This window comes from Meles meles, chromosome 6, assembly GCF_922984935.1.
Source record: "Meles meles chromosome 6, mMelMel3.1 paternal haplotype, whole genome shotgun sequence".
Classification (NCBI taxonomy): domain Eukaryota; kingdom Metazoa; phylum Chordata; class Mammalia; order Carnivora; family Mustelidae; genus Meles; species Meles meles.
In genome coordinates, this window is record NC_060071.1 from 5,559,634 (window position 1) to 5,584,369 (window position 24,736).

Sequence of the window (24,736 nt, forward strand, 5' to 3'; positions counted from 1 at the left end):
CTTAACTGACTGAGCTACCCAGGCATCCCTAAGGTTTTTTTTTTTATTATGACACAAATATTAGGAATTTTTCAGATGCTGTGTCAGTTTTTGATAACTGCTTTATTAAGATGTAATCCGTGTACCATACAATTCACCTATTTAAAGGGTACAGTTCAGTGGGCTTTTGTGAGTTGTGCGACCATCACCACAATCAATTTTGGAATGTCTTCCTCACCCTGCAAAAACACCCACATCCAGGAGTAGTCATTCCCCCGCAACCACTAGTCTGCCTTCTGTTTGTAGATTTGCCTGTCTTGGCTCTCGCATACAAATGAAATCATCCGACCCATGGTCTGCTGTAACTGGCTTCCACTTAACATGTTTTCAAAGCTTATTGCTGAATAATATTCCATCGTATGGGTGTGGCCCGTTTTATTTGTTAGTGAATATCTAGTTGTTTCCATTTGGGGCTTTTATGACTAATGCTGAAATATATGTTCACACACAGGGTTTTGTGTGGACCTCCTCCTTCCCTTCTTGTGGGCACGCACAGAGGAGTGGAAGTGCGTACTTGTTGGGTGACTGTTTTTCGCCTTCTGCAGAACTGCCAGGTGTTTCCAAAGGAGCCGTACTTTCCCATTCCCGCCAGCAGAGTCACAGGTTCTCATGCTACCTGCACTTGGTGTGGTCTCTTTTTTGACCCAGACCTTTTTTTTTAAATACATAAAACATTGTTCTGAAAGTAAAGCATGATGTAAAATGTAGGGGAAGGTAACAAGGCCTTTCTTGTCTATAGTCATTTCAGCATTCATATGGGTAGGGAGACTCGCACCATTCCCAACCTAAGCCCAAAGTAACTCAACTGATTTTTAAGACCAGCTACATCGGGGCGCCTGGGTGGCTCAGTTGTTAAGCATCTGCCTTCGGCTCAGGTCGTGATCACAGGGTCCTGGGATTGAGCCCTGAATTGGACTCCCTGCTCAACGGGAAGCCTGCTTCTCCCTTTCCCACTCCGCCTGCTTGTGTTCCCTCTCTCGCTGCGTCTCTCTCTGTCAAATAAAATCTTAAAAAAAAAAAAAAGACCATCTACATCATTTGTATACCTGGGCAGTTCTTTTTATGCCATCATCCTGTCAGGACTGTGGTTTCCTTTGCTGCAGCAGTGATTGTAAATAATTGACTGAGAACGATTGATCGAAATAGTCCACAGACGGATCAGTCTTTTATCTACTGCCTTTTCTTACCACAATCCGCTACGTGTTCCTCTGCCATTTCCAGCCCTAGAAGAGAGCTCTCAGTGTTCTGTGCATATAAATAGCATAAGAGGGATGGTTTCAAAGTGTTGGTTAGCAGACGTCTCACAAGACTCTTAGAGCAAGGAGTCCTGTGACAATAGCCAGCTATGCAAGAAGCAGCATCATAAGGTGAAAATCATCTCCCCTGCCACCACTTTGCTCTCGGTGTGTCTGAAATCAGACTATCCCAGCAAAGGTCAGCGTACTTCATGTCTCATGTCACACTTTACTCCCAACAGAACTATGTAAAACCCTTAAAAGACATGAAGCCCTACCAAGGGTTTCTGGTACTTTGATTAAAGAAAGTTTCGGGGACACCTGGGTGGCTCAGTCATTTGAGCACTGGACTCTTGACTTCAGCTCAGGTCATGATCTCAGAGTCGTGAGATCGAGCCCAGTGTCGGGCTCCACACTCAGTGTGGAGCCTGCTTAAGATTCTCTCTTTTCCTCTTCCCTCCCTCCACCCCTGCTTATGCACGCACACTCTCTTTTTAAAGATTATTTATTTATTCATTTATTTAAGAGATAGAGAGAGAGTGTGGGGGAGGTTAGGAGCAGAGGGAGAAGGACAAGCGGACTCCACACTGAGCACAGAGCCCGATGCAGAAAGTCCACCTGAAAACAGAATCTGCCGGTTGATTCCTCTACAGCTATCTTTGCTGTGTAACTTTAGAAAGTTTTGTGAACCCCTGGGGTACGCATACCCCCGTTTCAGCCACTAATTTATAAAGAAGTTGGACTGTGGTTTAGAACGCTAAGGTCTAAGTGGGGTGTGGGGGGCAGAAGTTGGGACAAGTGGGGATGCACTGGGTGCTGCTTAAACTAGCAAGTGAAGTCCCCAGAGAAGGTGATGTGGGGGAGAAGAGAAGAGCTGGGCATTGGGGAGTGGTCCCCACTCAAAGAGTAAGCAAAGGAAGAAGATGAGACAAATTAGAGGTGCACGGTGGGGGCAAGTCTGTGGACTGTGAACATGTCGGTGCTCGTAGCAGGTTTTTGTGAGGCCGGCCAACAACGCGGAGTGATGGAGAGGTCAGAGTGAGGTCCTCACAAAGACCAGTGTGCTCCCTGCACTCGGCAAGAACATGACCGTGGCCTGTTGCGTGGCCTTCTGACTTGCGTCGCAGTCCATTCACATGGACGCTGCCCTCCATACACAAGGCATCCTTCTGTCCTCAAACCAAATGAGTGTATCCTGCCACTGGCAGCAAGCCGGGACCCAACCAGCTTGGATTCAGGGACAAAGACAGAAAGCAAGTTGTTTTATTCCCCATCGTATTTCCCTCTGATCCCCACCCGCCGTCCATAGGCATCCTCCTTAACCATGGGTTATTATAGTTACGGTCTCTTTCTTGTCTTCCATCAGCACAGGCACGGACATGTCTTTATGCCCTGACCTTAACTGTTACCTCTCCTTCCTGTGGAGATGTCAGAACCAGGGGTTGGGGGGGGCGGTCTTTGTAGGGCCAAGGACCCTGTAACAATCCCCTCACCTTTCTTTAGGTGTTTTTTGCTTGTTTGTTTTAATTTTATTTATTTATTTGACAGAGAGAGGGAGCACAAGCAGGGGGAACTGCAGGCAGAGAGAGAAGCAGGCTTTCTGCTGAGTGGGGAGCCCAATGCAGGACTGGATCCCAGGACCCTGAGATCATGACCTGAGTTAAAGGCAGACGCTTAACCAACCGAGCCACCCAGACGCCCGTATTTAGTTTTAAAAGCCTAGATAGAAAAATGTGGGTAGAATGGTAACAGCAGAGGCCAGAATAGAGGTGCCAAGAATCAAAATTGGATGTGTGGTTAGTTGGTTGGGGGTGTAAGTGTCTTCTGAGAAACTTAATACTGGAGGGAAAGAAAGAGGTGAGGTGCTGGCCACAGTGGAATATAGGGTGCAGAGGCCCTTCTGTTGCTTTTAGGATTGGCGGTCCCACAGAACACACTCAGACAAAAGGGAAGAATTTGTGGAAGAGACTGAAACACAAAAGACGAAGGAATGGGGAAAAACTCCCTACGGAAGCGGGAGGGAGGAAGTAGACCAGCCAGAGCAGAGGGCCAGCGGAAAGGGAGCATGTCCGTCTCCGAGTCAGCCACATCCCCTCTGGGGCACAAAGCAGAGGACAGTGACCCATGAAGTGGAGGGTGTGAGCTCCTGCTGACACCCTGCCATCAGCTCTTCACGTACGCGGTCAAAACTTGGGGACACCGATAGCCTGAAATGTGTGTTTTCTCTGATTTTCTTAATCTTTGGAATGTTTTATGTGTCTCTGCTTGTCAACCTCATCCTGGCGACTCTGCTCCCGACTCACCTGTCTTTCTACACATTCTCTTCTACAGTCCTCCTGACTCCTTGTCATCTCGTCCATACACATTCGCTCCTTATCCCCATTCTGTCCGCGAGCCCTTCACCTGACTTCCGTTCCGGGGTTCTGATAGGCAAGCTGCCAGTGACCGTATTCAGCTCGGGATGACTTGGTAATTAGGTTGGCAAAGTGGAAAAGCAGTGTTCAATATGTGAAGGTGGCTAAAACTGTATTTTCTTACAATAACAAAATTTTATGTTTGGGGCTTCTAGGTTCAGCATGAGCTTTAATAGACATAATCTGAAATACTACGTGTTACCGAAAAAACCCAAGAAGGTGGCATTTGATTGCTTAGAATGGATCAGAAAGCATCACCCACGTGAGTACAGCCATGTGACTGATTATGTCTAGAAGTAATAAATGTCTTTTTAGTATCACAATAGAATATATCAGTGTGCATATTAAACATTCCTTGTTATAATAGCACTAACTAGCTATTTATAGAACAGAATATTGCAACTCTCTCAATCCTGGAAATTACAAAATCACATTTGGTTTGATAACAATAAACCCTAAGAAAAAAGTATATGAAATATTCCCTCCTACACACCCGTGTTCTACTTCACGGTTTCAGTGTCTCTCCTCTGGCTTCTGTTGGTATGAATTATGCTGCTTTCTGTGTTAGGGCCTTCTACCAAGAGTGCCTCTGAGTTCTGTTAGCTAAAATGAGATCCCTGAAATGCCTGGTGGTTTTCCACGTAACCCCTTTTCTACTTCCCCATAGAGAGATGTTTCTGTTAACCAAGTTAACCACCTCTGTTTCATTTTTTAAAAACTAGTATGCATGTTTGCGGGGCGCCTGGCTGGCTCCATCGGAGCAAGTGACTCATGATCTTGAGGTCGTGAGTTTGAGCCCCACGTTGGGTGTGGAAATCACTTTTTTTTTTTTTTAAGATTTATTTATTTGAGAGAGAGCACAAGCAGAGGGGAGGAGGGAGGCAGAGGGAGAAGCAGGCTGCCTGCTGAGCAGGGAGGGCAATGTAGGGCTTGTTCCCAGGACCCTGGTATTGTGACCTGAACCAAAGGCAAACACTTAACCAACTGAGCCACCCAGGTGCCCTAGAGAGCACATTAAAAAATAGTCTTAAAAAAATTAGTATATGTATTTGAACAAATTAAACGATGAAGGGGGATAGACCAAGAAGTCATCCACAATCTCCCTCCTAAGCCTCCTTCTCCCGGACAGAGAACGTAGATGGTTAGCATGTCTGTCTATACCTTTGGCTCTGCCGCAAGCGAGGACTTTTCCTTTCATACCTTTCATTTTGTGATTCTCATAAAAGTACATATAACACGTGCTCACGAAGAAAACCAAGAAAGCAACAAGAAGAAAGAAGCAAAAGACAAACCTTACTTCCAGACAAGTCATCATTACTGTTAGGGGTTTATTTCCTTCCAGCAATTGTGTGCATTTTTCTTTCCATTAGCATACTGTGTCTACAGTTTTTCTACCCTTAACCTGTTTTATATCTTGAGCATTTTCATGGGTTTTTAAAAAATTTTGGAAATCACTTAAAAAGTTTCAGTATATCTTATTTCATAATTCCTTTGTTAATTTCCTAATGTTGGCCATTAAATTTTCTCTAATTTTCAAAAGGAGAAACAAAACTGTTCGTAGAAGTCCTGTACCACTTTATTTCCTAGATTACTTTCCTAGAAGGAAACTGAATCAAAAGCTAGGAGAATTTGTAAGGCTAATACATACTGCTACACGCTTTCCACAGCGTTCGTGTATTCCACAGCGTTCGCCCATTTTATAGCCCATGTGAAGTAGAGCCCAGGCTTCCTGCAGGTCACCCCAGGAGTCATTCGGGGGACAGAACAAAAGGTCACGTCTTGTGGTTTCCAGTATACATGAGCTCCTTGCTTGAATTACTCTACCTCTGTGACCCCCGCCCCACTATAAGTAGACCGTGAAGATCTGCTTATGGTTTGTGTATTTCTAAGAACGTAATGAGGGGCACCTGGATGGCTCAGTTGGTTGAGCATCCCACTCTTGGATCTCGGTTTGGCCCTCGATCTCGGGGCCACGGGTTTGAGCCCCGCACCGGGCTCCACGCTGGATGTGGAGCCTACTTTAAAAAAAAAAAGAACATAACAAAAATTGTGTTGTTTTTTACGTTAAAGGCTCTCATGTCTCAATACTGTTTTGGTTTCTTGGCAGATGACTCTGGGATAATCTACTGCCTCTCCAGGCGGGAATGTGACACCATGGCGGACACTTTACAGAAAGATGGTCTCGCTGCTCTTGCGTATCACGCTGGCCTCAGTGACTCTGCCAGGGACGAAGTACAGCACAAGTGGGTTAATCAGGACGGCTGCCAGGTAACGTTTTTGAGATAAACAAAGGAAGTCATCTTTTCTAGTATATGAACAAACTTGCACATGCCAGATGAGAACTGTTTTTACTTTAAAGACAGCAAACATCAAAATAAGACTGAAATTTAAAAACAGATCATTTTGAGGCTTTCTTAAGTTGCTTTTTCTTTCTTAAAAAAAATTTTTTTTTATTTAGTTGTAATTTATATACCATAAAATTCGCCCTTTCAGAGTTTACAAGTCAGTGGTTTTCATATATTCACAAGGTTGTGCAAGCTTCACCACTGTCTAATTCCAGAATATTTCATCATCCCAAAAAGAAACTCCGTATGATTTAGCAGCCACTCCCCAGTCCCCGGCAGCCACTAGTGGAACCACTGCTAATCTGTCTGTATAGATTTTCCTGTTCTGGACATTTCGTATAAATGAAATGATACATTATGGGTTCTTCTGTGATTCATTTCTCTTACTTAGCATAATGTTTTCAAGACATACATTGTGTATCTTGTTGTAACATGTATCAGTCCTTCATTTCTCTGTGCTCGGGATGGCATTGCATGGTACGGCTGTATCCTCGTTTGTTACCCATACATCAGTTGGGAGACATTGAGTTGCACCCGCTTTCTGGCTATTGGGAATAATGCTGCTGTGAACATCTGTGTACATGTGTTTGTATGAACATGTTTTCAGTTCTCTTGGATAGATACCTAAAAGTGGAATTGCTTAGTCATATGGTAACTCTCTTGTTTAACTTTTTGAAGAGCTACCAAACTGTTTTCCAAAGCAGCTACAGAATTTTACATTTCTACCAGTGATGTATGAGGTTCCAATGTCTCTGTCTTATTATTTCTACTTTTTATTTTATTTTACTTTATTTTTTTACTCTAGCTATCCTGGGGGATATGAAGTGACATCTCATTGTGATTTTAATTTGCATTTCCCTAATAACTGTGTTGAGATTTCCGAGATGATAGATTTGTCACCCAAGTGGATCAAGAGGGAGGAAGCTAAGAACACTCTAGGCATCCTGTACAGTGACAGGTGCCAGTGTTGGATAGACCTCTCTAAATATAAGGATGAATTTGAGAAAAACAACTAATAACTTTTTTTTCAAAGTTTTTTCAAAGTGAAGTTTTCAGTTTACAAAAAGAGAAATTACCCCGAAGATTCAAGGGAAAAATATCTCTCAACATTATTTTGTAACAGAAAACAGGAGAAAATCTTAGAGGATATTAGCCTACTGTCCTTGGAAAGGTGTCAGAGTACTCAGCACATATGAACTAGAAGTGCTTTGCCGTAAGAAGATCACAGGCTAAGAGGAAGGCACAAATAAAAAAAAAAAAAAATGCAGTTTATCTAGATAAGAAAATGCACAAAAGGCAAAAAACAAGTAGAATCATTATCAAGACACAAATGGTTCAGCTCAGTGCAGACATCTGCATCAGTGAGGTAGTGAGTAACTTGAAAATGTCAGCCTAAGAATAATCATTGTATCCAAGGAAGAAATGAGGATGGCTGAAGCAGATACAGTAGTCCGATGTGTTCCAAATGAATCCATAACAAATATTTAACAAGTTTAAAAGCATTATCTCAGAGTCGCTGGGGGAAAACGTACATGTAGACATAGTTCACCACTGTGTTTGGTTTATGGAGAGCTGAGAGAACTGATCCGCACAAAGATACAGAGGTAGGGTGCTCTATAAAAAGCAGGCAGGCCTGAGACCATCTGATTAAATAGTAAAATCAGGAACACACTGTCTTCAGAATCAAAGGAGAAAAGCTTGGGCTTGAAGGATTCACAGCCAGCTCATTGTCACAGATGTTGGGCACAACAGAAAGGCACTTTCAGATAGATCACATCCAGAAATGCATCACCAGCGTATCTTGACTCAAGTAATCACAGATGCCAATCTTCCCTAATTTGTATATTGCACTAAGCAAAATTCCAGTGCGTTTTTTTTTTTCCCTTTGATAAACTTTTTCTGAAGTTTTCTTGGAAGAATATTCATGTTAAAGTAACTGAAAGAATTTGGCAGGAAAATGAAAACACATGAACACTAGCTTTGCAGTACATTGCAGACAGATCAGTGACACAGAAATCCAGAATTAGACAGGAAAACATGTAAAACGGGGTACCTGGTTGGTACAGTCAGTTGAGCATCCAACTCTTGGGTTTCTTGATCATGAGATCAAGCCCCAAATAGGGCTCCGTACTCAGGGTGGAGTCTGCTTGAGATTCTCCTGAAATAAATAAATAAATCTTAAAAAAATAAAAAAGGTAAAAACAATATGTGGCAAGGATGATATTGAAAAATAATGAGGAAAGGAGGATGATCCAACTGGTGGTATGCTTACCTGCTGGGGGGAATCGTTTTGGATCCTCCTATCAAAATGAATCACAGGTAAATAAAAATATTGGTATTTTTAAATGTATGAACTCTGGCTGGAAGAGACCCTAAGCTTAAAAAGAGCTCCAAAGATTAAAAATCTAAATAACTAAACACTTCTGTGTCGAACAAAATTAAAGGCAATAGCAAAGAACAAACAACTAGGGAAATAATGTCTTCTGCAAATAAAATATCCCAAAACTTCAATGAGAAAAACATAAGTCTCAAATAGTAAATTACCCCAGGCTATCAAGAGACATCGAAAAGAAGGAGCCACAAAAGGCTAAGTAGAATTGTTTTTCAGTGTGCAGCTTTGCTCATTATTAAAGGAATCCAAACAAATTAGTGAGAGACCATTTTCACCTCTATATTAGCAAACTTTTATTAACTGTGGGGGACAGTGCTCTGAGAGGTGATTTCCTGCAATGCTCCTGAGAGCCTTTCTGGAAAAGAATATGGCAGACTGTTCGAGGAGCCTCAGATCTGAAACGCATGCATGGAATTTACGTCAGTGTTTGTATGGGTTTTGGGGCTTTCTGTAATTGAAGTATAGCTGGTGCATACAATATCATGTTACTTTCAGGTATACAGCACAGTGACTTGACAACTCTGCACTGTGAAATGCCTGCCGTAAAAAAAATGCCGCCGTGATAATTGTACCAACCACTTAGAACCATACCAAGTTATTACAATGTCATTGACTGTATGATAGCGCTATCTTCTTTTTAAGATTTTATTTATTCATTTGAAAGAGACAGCGAGAGAGGGAACACAGCAGGAGGAATAGGAGAGGGAGAAGCAGGCTTCCCACTGAGCAGGAAGCCTAATGTGGGGCTCGATCCCGGGACCCCAGGATCGTGACCTGAGCTGAAGGCAGATGCTTAATGACTGAGCCCCCCAGGTGCCCCGATAGCGTTATTCTTAATAGTAAGTAGCCTAAATGTCCTGAAAGAGTGACTGGGTACATTATAGCGATTCTTGGCATTGAAAATGGTGTATGGGTGCCTGGGTGGCTCAGTGGATTAAAACCTCTGCCTTCGGCTCAGGTCATGATCCCAGAGTCCTGGGATTGAGCCCCGAGTCAGGCTCTCTGCTCAGTGGGGAACCTGCTTCCTCCTCTCTCTGCCTGCCTCTCTGCCTACTTGTGATCTCTGTCAAATAAATAAAATCTTAAAAAAAAAAAAAAAAAAGAAGAGAAAATGGTTTATGAAGCGAGTACCTGAGTGGCTCAGTTGGTTAAGCCTCTGCCTTTGGCTCAGGTCATGATCCTGGAGTCCAGGGATCAAGCCCCACACTGGGCTCCCTGCTTAGCGGGGAGTCTGCATCTCCCTCTGAACGCTCCCTCATACCTTCTCTCCACTCTCTCTCAGATAAGTGAATAAAATCTTAAAGAAAATGGTTTATGAAGAATTTCATAATGATATGAAAATGTTCAGATGCCAGTGATGGAGAAACGTAGGGACAAATGGAACCTAAATGTATGAAATCTCAGCTATAGAAAAGAAAATTGAGGGGCACCTGGGTGGCTCAGTCAGTTAAGTGTCTGACTCTTGTTTCAGCCCTCGGGTCATGATCTTGGGGTCTTGGGATCAAGCCCCACATTGGGCTCTGCGCTCAGTGCAGATACTCACTTTCTGTCCCTCCCCACTGCTTTCTCTAGCTCTCAAAAAAATAAGTAAATCTTTAAAAAAATTTTTTGAATAGAAAAATAGATGAGAAAAAAAGAAAAAAGCCAGTTCTTTTCGAGTTCTTTTAATCTTTACATATAGTATAAATGTTCTGTAATAGCCATGCACGCATGTATACATATCTGTATATATGTACATGAAACACTTTGATCAAAAATACAGTTTAAGAAAATGGGTGCGTTTTTGTTTCTGTTTTCAGACTGGCTAATCCTCAAGGTGTAATTATACAGTCACCGGACAACCTTGATCTTGTTAGACTTGTCAGATAGACTAAAACCTCATTGTTTTTCTCCACAAAGACATTATTATAGTCTGAAGTTTCAAAAGCAACACAGAAATAAAGAAGGAAGTAACAGCTTGACTAAGCCAGTTTTCCCAGTGACACGAAGTAAAGGCTTTCAGAGGGGGAGCTGGCGTTGGGGTTGCCTCACTGGGAGCCCACACTCTGCCCACCTGACCAGGGGAGCCGCACCCGCACCCCCACTTCTTGGAACGCAGCAGGCCGGCTGGCTGCCTCACCTCCCGGCGCAGCCTCTCCACCTGCTCTCCCCCACTAGAGGCTCCAGGAGACTCTCTCTTTTCCAAGGACACTTCCTTCCATCAAAGTGCCATCAATTTAGAGGCTGACGAGGCCGCAGCCACCCCCAGTGCCACCAAGCACGACTGTCTGTTGGCCATGTTCTCCGTGGCCTGCGCTTGCTCACCCTGGTCCTCGGTCACCGAGACCATGTCCTCAGCCTCAGTCTGGCTGCCAGGTAGTTCCGCTGCTTTTGAAATACTGTTCCTGCAGCCGCTATTTATTTTCTTGAAATTGGAGGGGGGATGTCTTGCAGCTTTATTTCTATAATAAAGCTGGAGATGTAATGGTTTTGTCTGGGTTAATACGTCCTACATTTGCAACTGAAATGGATATTCTTGAAAATGATTTTTTTTTTAACTAAAGGCGGATTTCTGAAGCTCCTGAAATTTAACTGTCACCTTTCCTGTCCTAAGTGATTTGCATAGGCCAATACCGCAGTCTGCAGTATTTTTTGTAGTAGAAGCACCTCTCAGACTTTTACCCACGTGAGTTCCAATAAAAATTTTGCAAGTTTTTCCTTTGAAATCAGCTGTTGAGGAAAAGGAGCCCGTGTGTGATCCGTCAGCTGCTCCCACTGGGAGCACGGATGGTAAGCATGGGGGCAGATGAGAATGCCAGTGTCCCCAAAGCATCAGAGAAGCTGGCAGTGGCGGCATCTGGGAGCAAAAGCCCTGGGAACGCTCGTTTGTGACAGTGCCCCTCATGCCTCCATATCAGCAACAGAAGAGAGCAAGCAGTGGCCACCCCCCCAAGACATGATGACTTTTGATTCTGGCCCCTTCCATGATGCCAGATCCCACGAGAAAGTGCCTGCCGCCGCGAGCTCCTCTTCATCTTCTCGGACTTTCCTAGGATTGCAGATTATCCATAGGAAGACCTCACATTAGTCATCCTCAATAATGGGACCAAGTTAAGATACTAGATTGCGGGATAGAGTACACTTTAAAGTAAAGCAGAGGATAGAGCTTTTCAAGGCGACTGTTACTAAAATGTCCCTTTCCATCTGTTCTGAGCCTAAGAGGCATGTGCTGTTCCCTCAGGTTATCTGTGCAACAATAGCATTCGGAATGGGGATCGACAAACCCGACGTGCGGTTCGTGATCCACGCGTCTCTCCCTAAATCTGTGGAGGGCTACTACCAGGAGTCCGGCAGAGCTGGGAGAGATGGGGAGACATCACACTGCCTCCTCTTCTACACCTACCACGACGTGACCCGGCTGAAGAGACTCATCCTGAGTAAGCCGAGCCCCGCCCCTGCGGTCTCCCGGGAGCATCTGCTCCTGGCTTTCTTTAAATAGTTATACAAGCGTTACACAGGCTTGTCATGTAAAACTCAAATCGTGTGGACGTGTGTATGTAGACATGGACACAGTGGAAAATGTCCAGACCATGCCTTGTACACAATCCAGCCCTAGAAAGTCAGTCCAGCTTTTGGCTTCCCACGTAGCCTTCCAGATCCAAGCTCTCATGCGTGCTTGCATGTAACTCGTATTTCAAACATGCAGAAACATAGAATGGGAAAAAGAACAAACCCTCAGATACCACCGGGTTCAGAAATAACTCCTCCCCCCCCCACCCCATATATCTCTCTCCTCCCTCAGCCCTCCACTCACCCATCAGAGAGAAGCAATATCCTGTTTTTGGTGTTTATCCCTGCCAAATGCATATATTTTGCCATTTGTGCTTGGGATTATATTATATGCAGACATATAGTTTGTTTCAGTCTACACTAGGATGTAATTAAAACCGACTGATACGTGTAGTTCGACTGCATAGCATTCCATGTCCGTTTACCAGGTCCTCTCGGACGAGAGACCTTGACTGTTTGCTGTTCTGCGCAGTTATCAGCAGTGCGGTGCTGAGCACCTGTTGCACATATCTTTGGGCGTTTGTGCAGCTGTCTATATAGGATAAATTTCCAGACCTAGACTTGCCAGGTTAAAGTGAATTCATATTCTAGAATCTTACTATGCCCTTTGCGCATTTTTCTACTAAGTCGTGATAGTTAAGTACATTTCCTCAATAAATTTGCTATTTTGAGACCCACTTCTGAATGGATCCTGCCACAGGCATTGTACATGGGGCATGACACTTACCAGGCACTGTGCCAAATATCCGGTCACCTTTTGTGCCCGTCATCCCTGGCTTTTGAGATGGCGTTCACCCCATGGTGAAAGGGAGTTTCTTTAAGGTTTTGTAACTTGCTTCCAAGAACGCTGATGAGCAGCAGTAGCGGTAGGAGTGGGGGGCCAGGAGGAGTGCGAATCCAGTGGTAGATAGATGACATTGCTTAGCACCTACTGTATGCACTGTCTTAACTGCTTGATTATATCCCTTCATCCAGTCTTCAAAACAGGCCTCACAGGTGCTACTGTTACTGTCCTCATTTCACACAGGAGCACGGCAGATGTAGAGCCGGTAGGTCATGGAGCCCTGATGGGGCCCAGGTCTGTCTAACCTCCAAAGCCCACACCCCTTGCACTCTACTAAGATGATTCTCAGTGAGGGTGCCTGGGTGGCTCAGTGTTAAGTATCTGACTTCAGCTCAGGTCCCAGGGTCCTGGGATCGAGCCCTGCATCCGGCTTCTGCATCGGAGTCTGCTGCTCAGACCCTGCCTCTCTCCCTCTCATGCTCATGTGCACGTGCTCTCTCTCTCTCTCTCAAATAAATAAATCTTAAAAAAATAAATAAATAAGGATGATTCTCAGTGAAAAAAGTGAGACCTTAAAACTTAGCGTGATATGGGGCTCCTGGGTGGCTCAGTCATTAAGCATCTGCCTTCGGCTCAGGTCATGATCCCAGTGTCCTGGGATCAAGCCCTGCATCAGGCTCCCTGCTCAGCGGGAGGCCTGCTTCTCCCTCTCCCACTCTTCCTGCTTGTGTTCCCTCTCTCGCTGTGTCTCTTTCTGTCAAGTAAAATCTTCAAAAAAAAAACCACACAACAACTTAGTGTGACAATTTGTGTTTTTAAACAGAGCCTATATTAAGTTAGATCCAAGTAATTCAATAAGCATTTAAGTTTTAAACACTTAGCAACATTTAAAAAAAGAATACTCATAAACTAGAAAAAAAATTTTATTTTCATTCTTAATGAACCTCAAGTTGCTTACAAATGGAAAGTATGTGCATGTGGTTCTCAAACCTTGAAATGAGATTAGACACTGCCACCCTATTTCCTGTTTCTCATGGATTTTTCTGGAGGTTCTTGGATTTATCACAGCAACTGCCAAAACTTCGGTTTCACAGAAATGGCATTGGAAGGAGTGTAGGCAGCCTGACCTCAGGGTGGCGGTTTGTATGGTGTTCAAATATTGCTGTGTTTCCCTTAAATTTAAAATACCCTGCCAGCACCCGCCATGAGTTCACTGCAACACCCCAGAGCTGCTTGGCACGTGGCTTTGGAACCGCTGGCATAACTACTCTGATCCCAGACACCGGGGCGGTGGTGGGGGGCGCCTGGCCTGCCGCCGTGGTTGCTTTGCTCTGCTGACTTCGAATGTCCAGCTGAGCCGGCGTGCTCGTCTGGTAAATACAGTAAATTTGATTCACATCTTCATCATTGGGAATCATGAAGATTCGCAAAATTTTTTCAGCTACTCCTGGTGATAGTCTTCATTTATTTCTATAAAACTAAAAATCTGAGGGATAAACATAAATACACGGTTTTGTCATAACGTAGAATGATGTCGTACTGATATATAGTGCTAGCAGTAATTTTGTTTTATTAGTATTTAAAGTTTTGGAATCTATTCCAAATATTTCTGTGATATTTTCTTCTGTTTTCCTACTTTAATGAGTATTTTTATTTTGTTCTTTACCTCTTTTAGTGGAAAAAGATGGAAACCATCATACCAGAGAGACTCACTTCAATAATTTGTACAGTATGGTGCATTACTGTGAAAATATAACAGAATGCAGGAGAATACAGCTTTTGGCTTACTTTGGTGAAAATGGATTTAATCCTGATTTTTGTAAGAAATACCCAGATGTTTCTTGTGATAACTGCTGCAAAACAAAGGTAAAATAAGAAAGTTTTAAGTTCCTTGTAATTCAGGAAATTGCCAACACTTTAATTTGGCAAAGTTAGATATAAGTTAGGTAACCTTAAGTGGGCCCTCAGGGATTGAACCAGGGAAAGGTGGCTTCCTCCCCATGGTATTTTGGAATAGAAACATTTAATAGTAATTCTGTGGAATAGCTTTTGAATTAGAAGCCTAAAAAAATACCCTGGACCCATCCCAAATATTGAGGTTATATATGTGTACAGTAGGATATTTTAGAAGTATCATTCATCCGTAAATATCCAAAAAGATCCAACATGGGCAGGAGAGTATGTAGATTCAAATCCCAGTATGTATTTGAAGTTCTCATCCTGAAGAGTTATAATAACTAGTATACTGTGTGTTTGAATCAGGTCAATTACATTATACTGTAAATTGGTTATTTAAAAGCTATAAAGAATTAATGGCAATTCATTTGTCCTAAAGATAACCGTGAGAAGTTAAATTCAATCATTAGGTACTTCATTTTACCTCTCATGGTAATTCTGTGTTTTAATGTCTCCGTCCTTCACAGTTTACAGAGCATTTTCATATTTGATCCATTATTTGAAATGTCTGTGCAAGGTGCTGGGGACTCACAAAAGAGCAGCCTGTTCATAGACTGGAGGGGGACAGACATGGCACGTGATAAGCACAGTCACAGAGGTCTGTGGCGCTAGCCAACGCAGAGGGTTGGGTCTGCGGATTCGTGGCCGGTTCCACCTGGACGTCACTGATCAGTATCCATTCTTGTTTAACAAATGTTTGTTGAGAGCCTGCTGTGGCAGGCGCTGTTCTAGGAGATCGGGATGCATCCCTGAACAGAATAAAAAGATCCCTGCCCTTGTGGGGCTTACATTCCTGCGGAGGGAGGCTGAGTACGTACAGTGTAAGGGCACGGGCAGCACAGCGGTGTGGGAGCCTGGCGCAGTGAGTGGGATGCCAGGTGCAGGACTAGGTGCGGTGGCCCAGGGAAGTCTCCTCACAGAGGATGCAGGCTGCCTGAGCCACGGACACCTGAAAAGGGACTTAGCTGAACCACTCCCTGGACATGGGCTTTCTTGGCTCCCAGATGTGGGGGGCATGCCTGTGCATTTGAGGGATAGCAAAGGGAGCCCGTGTAGCTGAGCAGGGCTAAAAGTCAGTTGGGGGAAAGGAAGCGGCAAGCCAGAGCCACAGCTGGAGGGGTGGTGTGGCTGACCCTCAGCCACAAGGCTTGGGGATGGCCATTTGGCAGGCCAGATCGGTTCGGTCTGGGGTGTTTTGAGTTAGATAAATCTGTTAGATTCCGAAATCCTGAAAAGGGGCTTGTGGTACCCACCAGTTCAGGAGTGGTTGGCATACAGATGGTATTCAGAGCCATAAGAGCAGCTGAAATCTTCAGGGGTATAAGGTTAGACCACAGAAAAGAAAACAATGACCAAGTTCCAGGACATTAAGAGTTTAAGGAGAAGAGCAGGGACTAGGAAAGGAGACCAAGAAAGAGAATAAGCAAGGTGAGGGGAAGATCAGCAGTCCTTACAGGAAGCCTTCAGGGAGGAGGGAGTGCTCCTTGCTCCTGTGCGGCCGCTAAGCCGAGGAGGGAAGGAGCCCAGAAGACACACTGGCTTCAGCAGGAGGCGTGGCTGGAGTCGCCTGACAGGTCCAGTAGAGTGGGGCAAAGCTGCGGGCTCTCATATATATATGCGTATACAGGACTTTTTCAAGTTTTGCTTCAAGGATGATCAGAGAAGTGTAACAGCAGCTGGCAGGGGAAGCGGAGTCAGGAAAGGACAGGAGAAGTAGCATCTGTCAGTGCTGATAGGAACGTACCTGCATAGGGTGGAAAGCTGGTGTGTAAGGAATGGGGAGAACCGCTGAAGCAACGTCCTTGGATAGGCAAGGGTGGTGGGGAGAGGGATCCTGTGTGTGAGTCCAGAGATTGCCTTCAGGCAGGAACCCGGAGAGGTCATCTCTAAGAGCACAAGGACGGAGAGGACTGTGGACGTTTGCTGGTGACAGGTGTTGTGAGGGAAGTTTGCGAGAGCTCTCTTGTGGTTGCTTCAGGCTTCTCAGTGAAGTAGCAGGCTAGTCGTCAGCTGACAGTCTTCAGGACGAGAGAGGGAACTGAAGACAAAGGAGAAAGTGAAGTAGTCCAGTCATCTGGGGCAGCGGTCAGCAAACCTTATCTAAAGGGCCAGAGTGCATAGTTAGGCTTCATGGGCCTTAGAATCACAGGCTCCGTCTCAAGTACTCAACTCTGCTCTTTTAGCCCAAAAGCAGACATAAACAATAACTACATCGATTTTCCATCGCTATGTTCCAGTACAGTTTGATGTACGGAAACAGGCATCCAGCTCATGGGCCATAGCATGCTGACTCCTGTTTAGGATGGAGGAGTGCGAGACCAAGGATGTGTGATGATTACCTGGCCGTTTGGAGGGCCCACTTGAGGTCTGTGGCCATTTGTGGAAAGTACACACTTTCAGCGTGGTTGGTTGTGTGTCTCCAGCCAAAGTCAGCTGCCAAGTTTTAGGCACAGAGTGGTGAAGAGTTGAATCTTGAGTGTATCATCAAGCAATGGATGGGATGAATGGACCTAAGGGCAAAGCTGAAGGCCCATGGGAGGTAGTATTGTAATAAGGGGCTGTGGAATCCAAGCTGACTTAGGGGAGCATCCAAGGATGGGAATGAGTGGATAGGCAGGCCCAGTGGGCTGTTGGAGTCAGAATATACGAGATGGCATGGAGGGGCATCCCGAGAATGAAGGGGTTGCTGATTTTAGGGAGTCCGAGGTGGTAGGTGTGACCATGGGAGTGGCTGGCATACGTGGAAGGTGCGGTCACTGGGGCAGAGGAGATCAAGATGCCAGAGGCCAAGATGGGAGGATCATCTGTCCCCTGAGTCACCAAGAATTAAGGCAGGGATGGTGTCGGAGAGAATGACAGAGCACTGTTTCGTGACGGCTCTGGGTAGAGTCTCAGAGTCACTACCAGCTGTTAGAATAAGGCAGGAAACCTGTTAGTCTTGAGGTTGTGAGATTGTGGCAGGGGAACCAGGGTTAGACAGTGAGGAGGCTGTGTGGACCGAGGCCAGAAGCAGGATGCTGCTTTTTAGAACAGCGGCTGGTTAGTATTGCTAGTTTGGAGATCTAGGCTGAAAGAAAGCTGACAGATCAGAGAGTAATGGGGGCTTTAAAAAGTAAGCTGAGTTTGCAGACCAGTGAGGAGAAGGAAAAAGGAAACTAACAGGACATCGTTAAAAGGGTTGACTGTGACACTCCATAAGCGATCAAGCCCCATAAGCGATCAGACCTCCCAGATTTGCACGGTTGGACAGTGTTTTTATCCCAGGAATCACCATCCACGTGTCAGAGCCCTGATCTAGAGGGTGTGAAGGGTTTTAAAAGGGGAAAGGATATTCCTCCCCACAGCATCCTGTCGGGCAGTTGAAAGACTGAGATGTATGTCTATAATCCAGTAATGACATAGATCTGGTTGTGCTAATGTCCTAGACACAAGATTGATGTAAGAGCTTAGAAAAGAAAGAACATTTGAAGTTTGGGTTTGAATCTTGGTTTTGGTCTGGAAATGGTTTGTTACGAGACTATCACAGTATGAAACCCTACTGATCTCAGTATCATCTTAATTATAGCAGAAGGTAATCTCTTCTTACTCACAGGATTATAAGACAAGAGACGTGACCGATGATGTAAAAAATATTGTAAGATTTGTTCAAGAACATAGTTCATCACAAGGAACAAGAAATAAAAACCACATAGGTCCTTCTGGGAGATTTACTATGAATATGCTTGTCGACATTTTCTTGGGTAAGTTATCTTTTTTATTGTTTGAGTTATAGCGATTAAAATTGAACATCTAGGGGCACCTGGGTGGCTCAGTCTGTTAAGCATCTGCCTTTGGCTCAGGTCACACTCCCAGAGTTCTGGGATTGAGCCGCACATCAGGCTGCCTGCTCAGCCGGGAGCCTGCTTCTACCTCTCCCTCTGTCTCTGTGTGCTCGCTTGTGTAGGCGTGCACTCTCTCTTTCTCTATCAAATAAATAAATAAATATTTTTAAAAATAAAATTGAACATCTAAAGAATTTATCACAAGTACATAGAAAATCTCTCTTGCCTGTCTTCTTACAGAAATTAAAGATTTCAGAATAAAACTTTTTTGAGTAATGAAAGAAAATTAGCTTTAATGAATTATACCAGTTGTTTGTATAGAATTTATATGTTCCTAAGGTGAGGTTTTCACATTCAGAAAAGCAAATAATAGGGCACAATGGATGAAGGGGATTAAGAGGTACAAACTTCCAGTTATGAAATGAGTATGTCATGGGAATGCGAAGGACAGGATAGGAAATATCGTCAGTGACATTGTAATAACATGACTGCCGAGCATACATAACGTACAGAATTGTTGAATCACTGTTTTGTACACCTGAAACTGATGAAATATTATATGTCAACTATATGACTATAAAGATAATAGTAATAATAAATACAAAGAAAATATTAAAGCATATACAATTTCATCTGAATAAGTGAAATATAACTTGCTTGGAAAATGACCTGTTGAGGGGCGCCTGGGTGGCTCAGTGGGTTAAGCCTCTGCTTTCGGCTCGGGTCATGATCCCGGGGTCCTGGGATCGAGCCCCGCCTCGGGTTCTCTGCTCAGCGGGGAGCCAGCAGGCTCCCTCTCTCCCTCTCTCCCTCTCTCTCTGCCTGCCTCTCTGCCAGCTTGTGGTCTCTGTCTATCAAATAGATAAATAAAGTCTTTAAAAAAAAAAGAAAAGAAAAGAAAATTACCTGTTGAGTGACTTCCGGTTCCAGACGGCAGCTTGGGCAAAAGGATGCCTTCTTCTTTGTTCGTTAGAGGCCCTATTTAAATAATAGGAAACAAAATGGGGAGTCACTTCATTGGTGAATAGAGAACCAGAGAGAGACATCACCAGATTTAAGATATTTCAAATCTTTTAGGAAATAGATAGAAGCATGGTGACAAGTGGAATGAAATACAATAAGCCACCTGCAAAATTAATGTAGAGTGAGAATCGGGGTGGCGGGGCTTGACCAGGCAGAACTCCGTTATCGGGCCTCAGAGTGAGTATATAGGTCCAGGGGATGGGAGTGAAGAAAGCAGGGGAGCCAGAAATAGGAGGAAAGAACTGCATCAAATGCCAGCCTGGAATTGATTCTAGAACAGAAATGAATGCCGTGGGGTGCCTGGGTGGCTCAGTGGGTTAAAGCCTCTGCCTTTGGCCTAGGTCATGATCTCAGGGTCTTGGAATCGAGCCCCGCATCGGGCTCTCTGCTCGACAGGGAGTCTGCTTCCCTCTCTGCCTACTTGTGATCTCTCTGTTAAATAGATAGATAAAATCTTTAAAAAAAAAAAAAAATGAACACCGTGAGGAATAGAAGGGCAGCTGAGTTAGGGGCCAGAACCCCTAAGTAGCATTTGGGGACCACCTAGCCCACCCACTCACCCTAAAGCAAACCTGAATATTCCCATTCGGGGGAGGAATTTGAGGGGAAATAGATAGAAAATAACAGAGGAAGGGCACCTGGGTGGCTCAGTCAATTAAGCATCTGACTCTTGGTTTTGGCTCAGGTCGTGAATTCAGGGTCATGAGATCAAGCCCCGTGTCGGGCTCGGAGCTCAGTGGGGAGCCTGCATGAGATTCTCTCTCACTCTGCTCCTCCCCACCGTGCTCTCATACTTCTCTCTCCCAAATAAGTAAATAAAATCTTTAAAAAAAAATTTTTTTTAAATGACAGAGGAAATCCACCTTAAAAGTTTAACCTGATCCCTGAAGGTTAAGTACAACTGGACAACCAAGAGAAACCAAGTAAGTATTTGACCCTGGGGATAAAGAAAATTTAGAAAGTAAGCAGTAGCTTTAGGAGGTATAGAGGAGAAACTCCTAATTTAGAATCTTCACCAAGACTTAAGTAACAATAGAATGTTACGGAAAAGAAACAAAGATTGAGAAAGAACTGTTAAAATTTTTATTTATTCGTCTCTTTAATTTTTTATTTTTAAGTAATTTCTGCATCCAGCATGGGGCTCAAACTTACAACCCTGAGATCAGGAGTCACAGGCTCCTCCGATTAAGCTAGTGAGGCGTTCCAAGAACTGTTAAAAATTTTAAATGATTGGAGCACCTCGGTGGCTCAGTCGGTTAACTACCCTGCCTTCAGTTTAGGTCATGATCCCAGGGTCCTGGGTTTGAGCCCCACATCGGGCTCCTTGCTCAGCAGGGAGCCTGCTTCTCCCTCTCCCTCTGCCTCACTTCCTAGTTTGTGCTCTCTCTCTCTCAAATAAATAAATAGAATCTTAAAAAAAAATTTTTTTTTAATGATTGACAAAGTAAGTTTAGTGGAAATGTTGAAAGGTAATGTCAGAGTTTTCTAAGACCTGAGCAAAAATATATATGGAAAATATAAGGAAAAATATAGGTTAGTTCTTAGGAAATGTGAAATCTGACAAAATTTGTGATGTAGAAAATAAAGAAATGGAGTTATCAAATCAGTGATAAGAGAAAATTTCCCCGAGTGAAAGAGAAAAAGGGCTTCAGATTAAAATGTCCACTGAATGCCAAAGGAGATGCTTTATGAGATTTGAGAATACCAAGAATAAAATGATGTTGGGGAGGAAAAACTTTTCCTCCATCCTGTTAGATTTAGTGGTTGGGGATCTGTGAATTAAACTGATGAAAGACAGATTTCATAAAAATATGACTAAAAGGGCCAATTAAAATTGAGGCTTATATACCATCTTAATAATGGAAAGGGAGGGGGAGAAGAACACTTACGGAAAACTTGGTTTTTTGGAAAGATAAGGGCCCTTAGGAGAATAGATGAGAGGGAGATAGGATAATTTTGTTATGGTGTTTAGGAATGGTATGGAGGTTTCTCATCTCTGATGATAAGTAAGAATCAGTCTTCTTCGGTTGCTCCCAGGGAGAGAATTTATGACAATTGAGGGAGGGGTTTTTGGGGGGAGGGCGGGGGTCTCTGCTTCTTATTGCAGATAAGAGGTTCCAGGAACTCAAATGCCTTCTGCTCAAAATAATTTTTATGCCACACTGGCATACTCTGGACCCCTTCCGAGATAATCCTGAAAACTTTGGAAAAAAGAAACCAAAGCCAAACCTGTGATTAATATCAGTGACTAGAGCCCAGAAGGCAAAGAAAGTGATACCATAAACAGAGGAGCTGACCCATGGGTCCAGGGAGAAGGAGGCCCGGATCCATGGGTATACAGCAGGTCCAATAAGCAGTCTGTGCAGGTTTTAACAAAGTCAAGAAAAACAGGTCCCAAGCAATGTGAGAAGGAGTAAGAAATGAAATTTTTTTAATGACAGTAAAGAATGCAAATGTTAATTCTCAACAGAAGGAGAAAGGCATTTAGAAATTCCATGGGAAAGATTATACAAAGAGAGCCAAGGTCAAATGTAAAACAAGGGAAGTTGTTATACAATTTTGAGTAATTGATAAGCATCCGAAAGCAATCCAGTTGTCTGGGTGTGGTAGACATTCTCTTGAGGGTTACCCGGGAGTCAGGACCTTCTAAGTAGGGAAGGAAGAGTATCATAAACACTGCTGACAAACTGCAACAGTTACAGGCAACGTATGGACTGAAATATGTTTAGGAAACAGGACAAGATGTGTTCATCTTAATGATGTAAAAATAAAGGTACAATAAACAAAAGGGGGAGCACTCAGAAGGCTTGGGCTGCTAATAACCTCTTATGCAAAAGGTAGAGAGAGAGGAACCAGAAGTTCTGTCTAAAGTTACAAAATAGGGTCATCAGGGTGAAGCGTCTACCTTTGGCTTAGGTCATGATCCCAGGGTCCTGGGATGGAGCCCTGTATCAGGCTCCTTGCTTGGAGGGGAGCCTACTTCCCCCTCTCCCTCTGCTCGCCACTTCCCTTATTTGTGCTCTCTCTCTCTCTCTGTCAGATAAATAAAATCTTTTAAAAACAAATAAAAATAAAGTTACCAAATTATCAGTAGATTAACCCATATTATATAACTAGCCAAGTTTGGGGCAAGGTGTAGTGTAGGGAGTAATGTCAATGAGATGAAGCCTCAACTTCCATAGCGGGGGAAGGGGGGTCATGGGTAAATGGCAGGCGGTAGAGCTGGCTGAGGGAGTGACAGCAAGGGTTTGAGTTCCTTGTGGAGGTGGCCACAGGAAGAGCTGAAAACAAAAGCTATTTAAAACAGGACTCTGGAGGTGCCTGGGTGACCCAATTGGCTAAGCATCTGCCTTTGGCTCAGGTCTTGATCCCAGGGTCCTGGGATCAAGTTCCGCGTGTGACTTCTTGCTCAGGGAGGAACCTGCTTCTCCCTCTGCCTACCACTCCCCTGCTTGTGCTCTCTTGCTCTCTCTCTCTCTCTCTCTCTCTCTCTTTCTCTTTCTCTCTGACAAATAAATAAAATCTTAAAAAAAAAAAAGGACTCTGCCAGGGTGCCTGGCTGGCTCAGCTGGTTAGGCACCTGACTCTTTGTTTCCGTTCAGGTCCTGATCTCAGGGCCCTGAGATGGGCTCCTGAGTCTGCTAGGGAGTCTTTCCTTCTTGCTTTCCATCCCCCTCTGCTCCTCCCCACGCCTGTACCTGAGCACCATGCTCACGTGCTCACTCACTCGTGCTCTCTCTCTCTCTCTCAAATAAATAAAATCTTAAAAAAAAAAAATTACTGCCTTTGGGCACCCAATTGGCTCAATAGGGAAGAGCACAACTCATATATTCATATATAGATAGATAGAAATAGATAACATTTTTTTAAGGTTTTATTTTATTTGACAGAGAAGAGAGAGTACAAGCAAGGGAGCAGCAGGCAGAGCGAGAAGCAGGCTCCCCACAGAGGAGGAATCCCAATGTGGGGCTCGGTCCCAGGACTCTGGGATCATGACCTAAGCCGATATCAGACACTTAACCCGCTGAGCCACCCACGCACCCCAGGAAGAGCACAACTCTTGATCTCAGGGTCATGAGTTCAAGCCCCACATTGGGGGTTGAGATTACTAAAAATTAAAATTAAAAAAAAAACAAACATGATTGCTTTCCAGAAGCGTGGAGGATGGGGGAGGGAAGAAGGATGGGACAGAGGAATGTTGGTTTTCATCCTAAACCTTTCTGTACTATATTTTGTTTTTCCCATGTACATGCATTTAATTTAAAAAATAGATAAAGCAATTAATAGGTGCATTTATTTTTTAAAACATTAATAACCTAGGGGCACCTGGGTGGCTCAGTGGGTTAAAGCCTCTGCCTTCGGCTCAGGTCATGATCTCAGGGTCCTGGGATCGAGCCCCACATCAGGTTCTCTGCTCAGTGGGGAGCCTGCTTCCTCCTCTCTCTCTCTCTCTCTCTCTCTCTCTCTCTCTTTCTCTCTCTCTGCCTGCCTCTCTGCTTACTTGTGATCTCTCTCTGTCAAATAAATAAATAAAATCTTTAAAAAAAAAATTAATAGCCTAGACTGGTATAGGAATGTAGTTTACTCAGTTTCTCAGCTCTTCCTTCTGGATCTGCTCTTTCTTCCAGACAAAAGCAACTTTTAGTGTTGGTCTTCCCTTTCTGAATTTTTTTTTAAGATTTTATCAGAGAGAGAGAGCATGAGCATGAGCTGGGGAGGGGCAGAGGGAGAGGGAGAAGCAGGCTCCCAGCAAGGAGCCCAACTTCGTTCTCCATCCCAGGACCCGGAATCATAACCTGAGCCGAAGGCAGACACTTAACCAACTGAGCCACCAGGGCGTTTTGTTTTGTTTTCAGGATTATATTTATTTGAGAGAGACAGCATGAGCCGGGGGAGGGACAAAGAGAGGGAGAAGCAAACTCCCTGCTGAGCACAGAGCCTATGTGAGGCTGGATCCCAGGACTCCCCAGGACCCTGAGATCATGACCTGAGATGAAGGCAGACGCTTAACTGACTGAGCCACCCAGGTGCTCCCCCCTTTCTGGATTCTTGCCTTTGAGTTTGGACCTCTTTCAGGGTCAGGAGGAACAAGGAGTTGCAGATAAAATAACGTATTGTAAGAGTGATGTGTGATCACTCCACATTGCAATATGTAGAAAATACAAGTAACTCCGGAAA

At 44.1% G+C, this 24,736-nt stretch overlaps 1 protein-coding gene across 5 annotated transcripts in view; it reads left to right on the plus strand.

Annotated features, from left to right (window-relative positions):
- BLM (BLM RecQ like helicase) overlaps positions 1–24,736 on the plus strand; it is a 118,817-nt gene that overhangs the window by 53,391 nt on the left and 40,690 nt on the right. For all 5 annotated transcript variants that reach the window (XR_006818868.1, XR_006818869.1, XR_006818870.1 and 2 more), the window contains exons 13-17: positions 3,844–3,950; positions 5,796–5,956; positions 11,646–11,841; positions 14,434–14,624; positions 18,307–18,454. Coding sequence is in view for 1 of the 5 variants with exons in the window: in XM_046010427.1 (XP_045866383.1) it covers positions 3,844–3,950; positions 5,796–5,956; positions 11,646–11,841; positions 14,434–14,624; positions 18,307–18,454 (803 nt within the window). In the remaining 4 variants the exon portion in view is untranslated. The remainder of the gene's footprint in view (positions 1–3,843; positions 3,951–5,795; positions 5,957–11,645; positions 11,842–14,433; positions 14,625–18,306; positions 18,455–24,736) is intronic.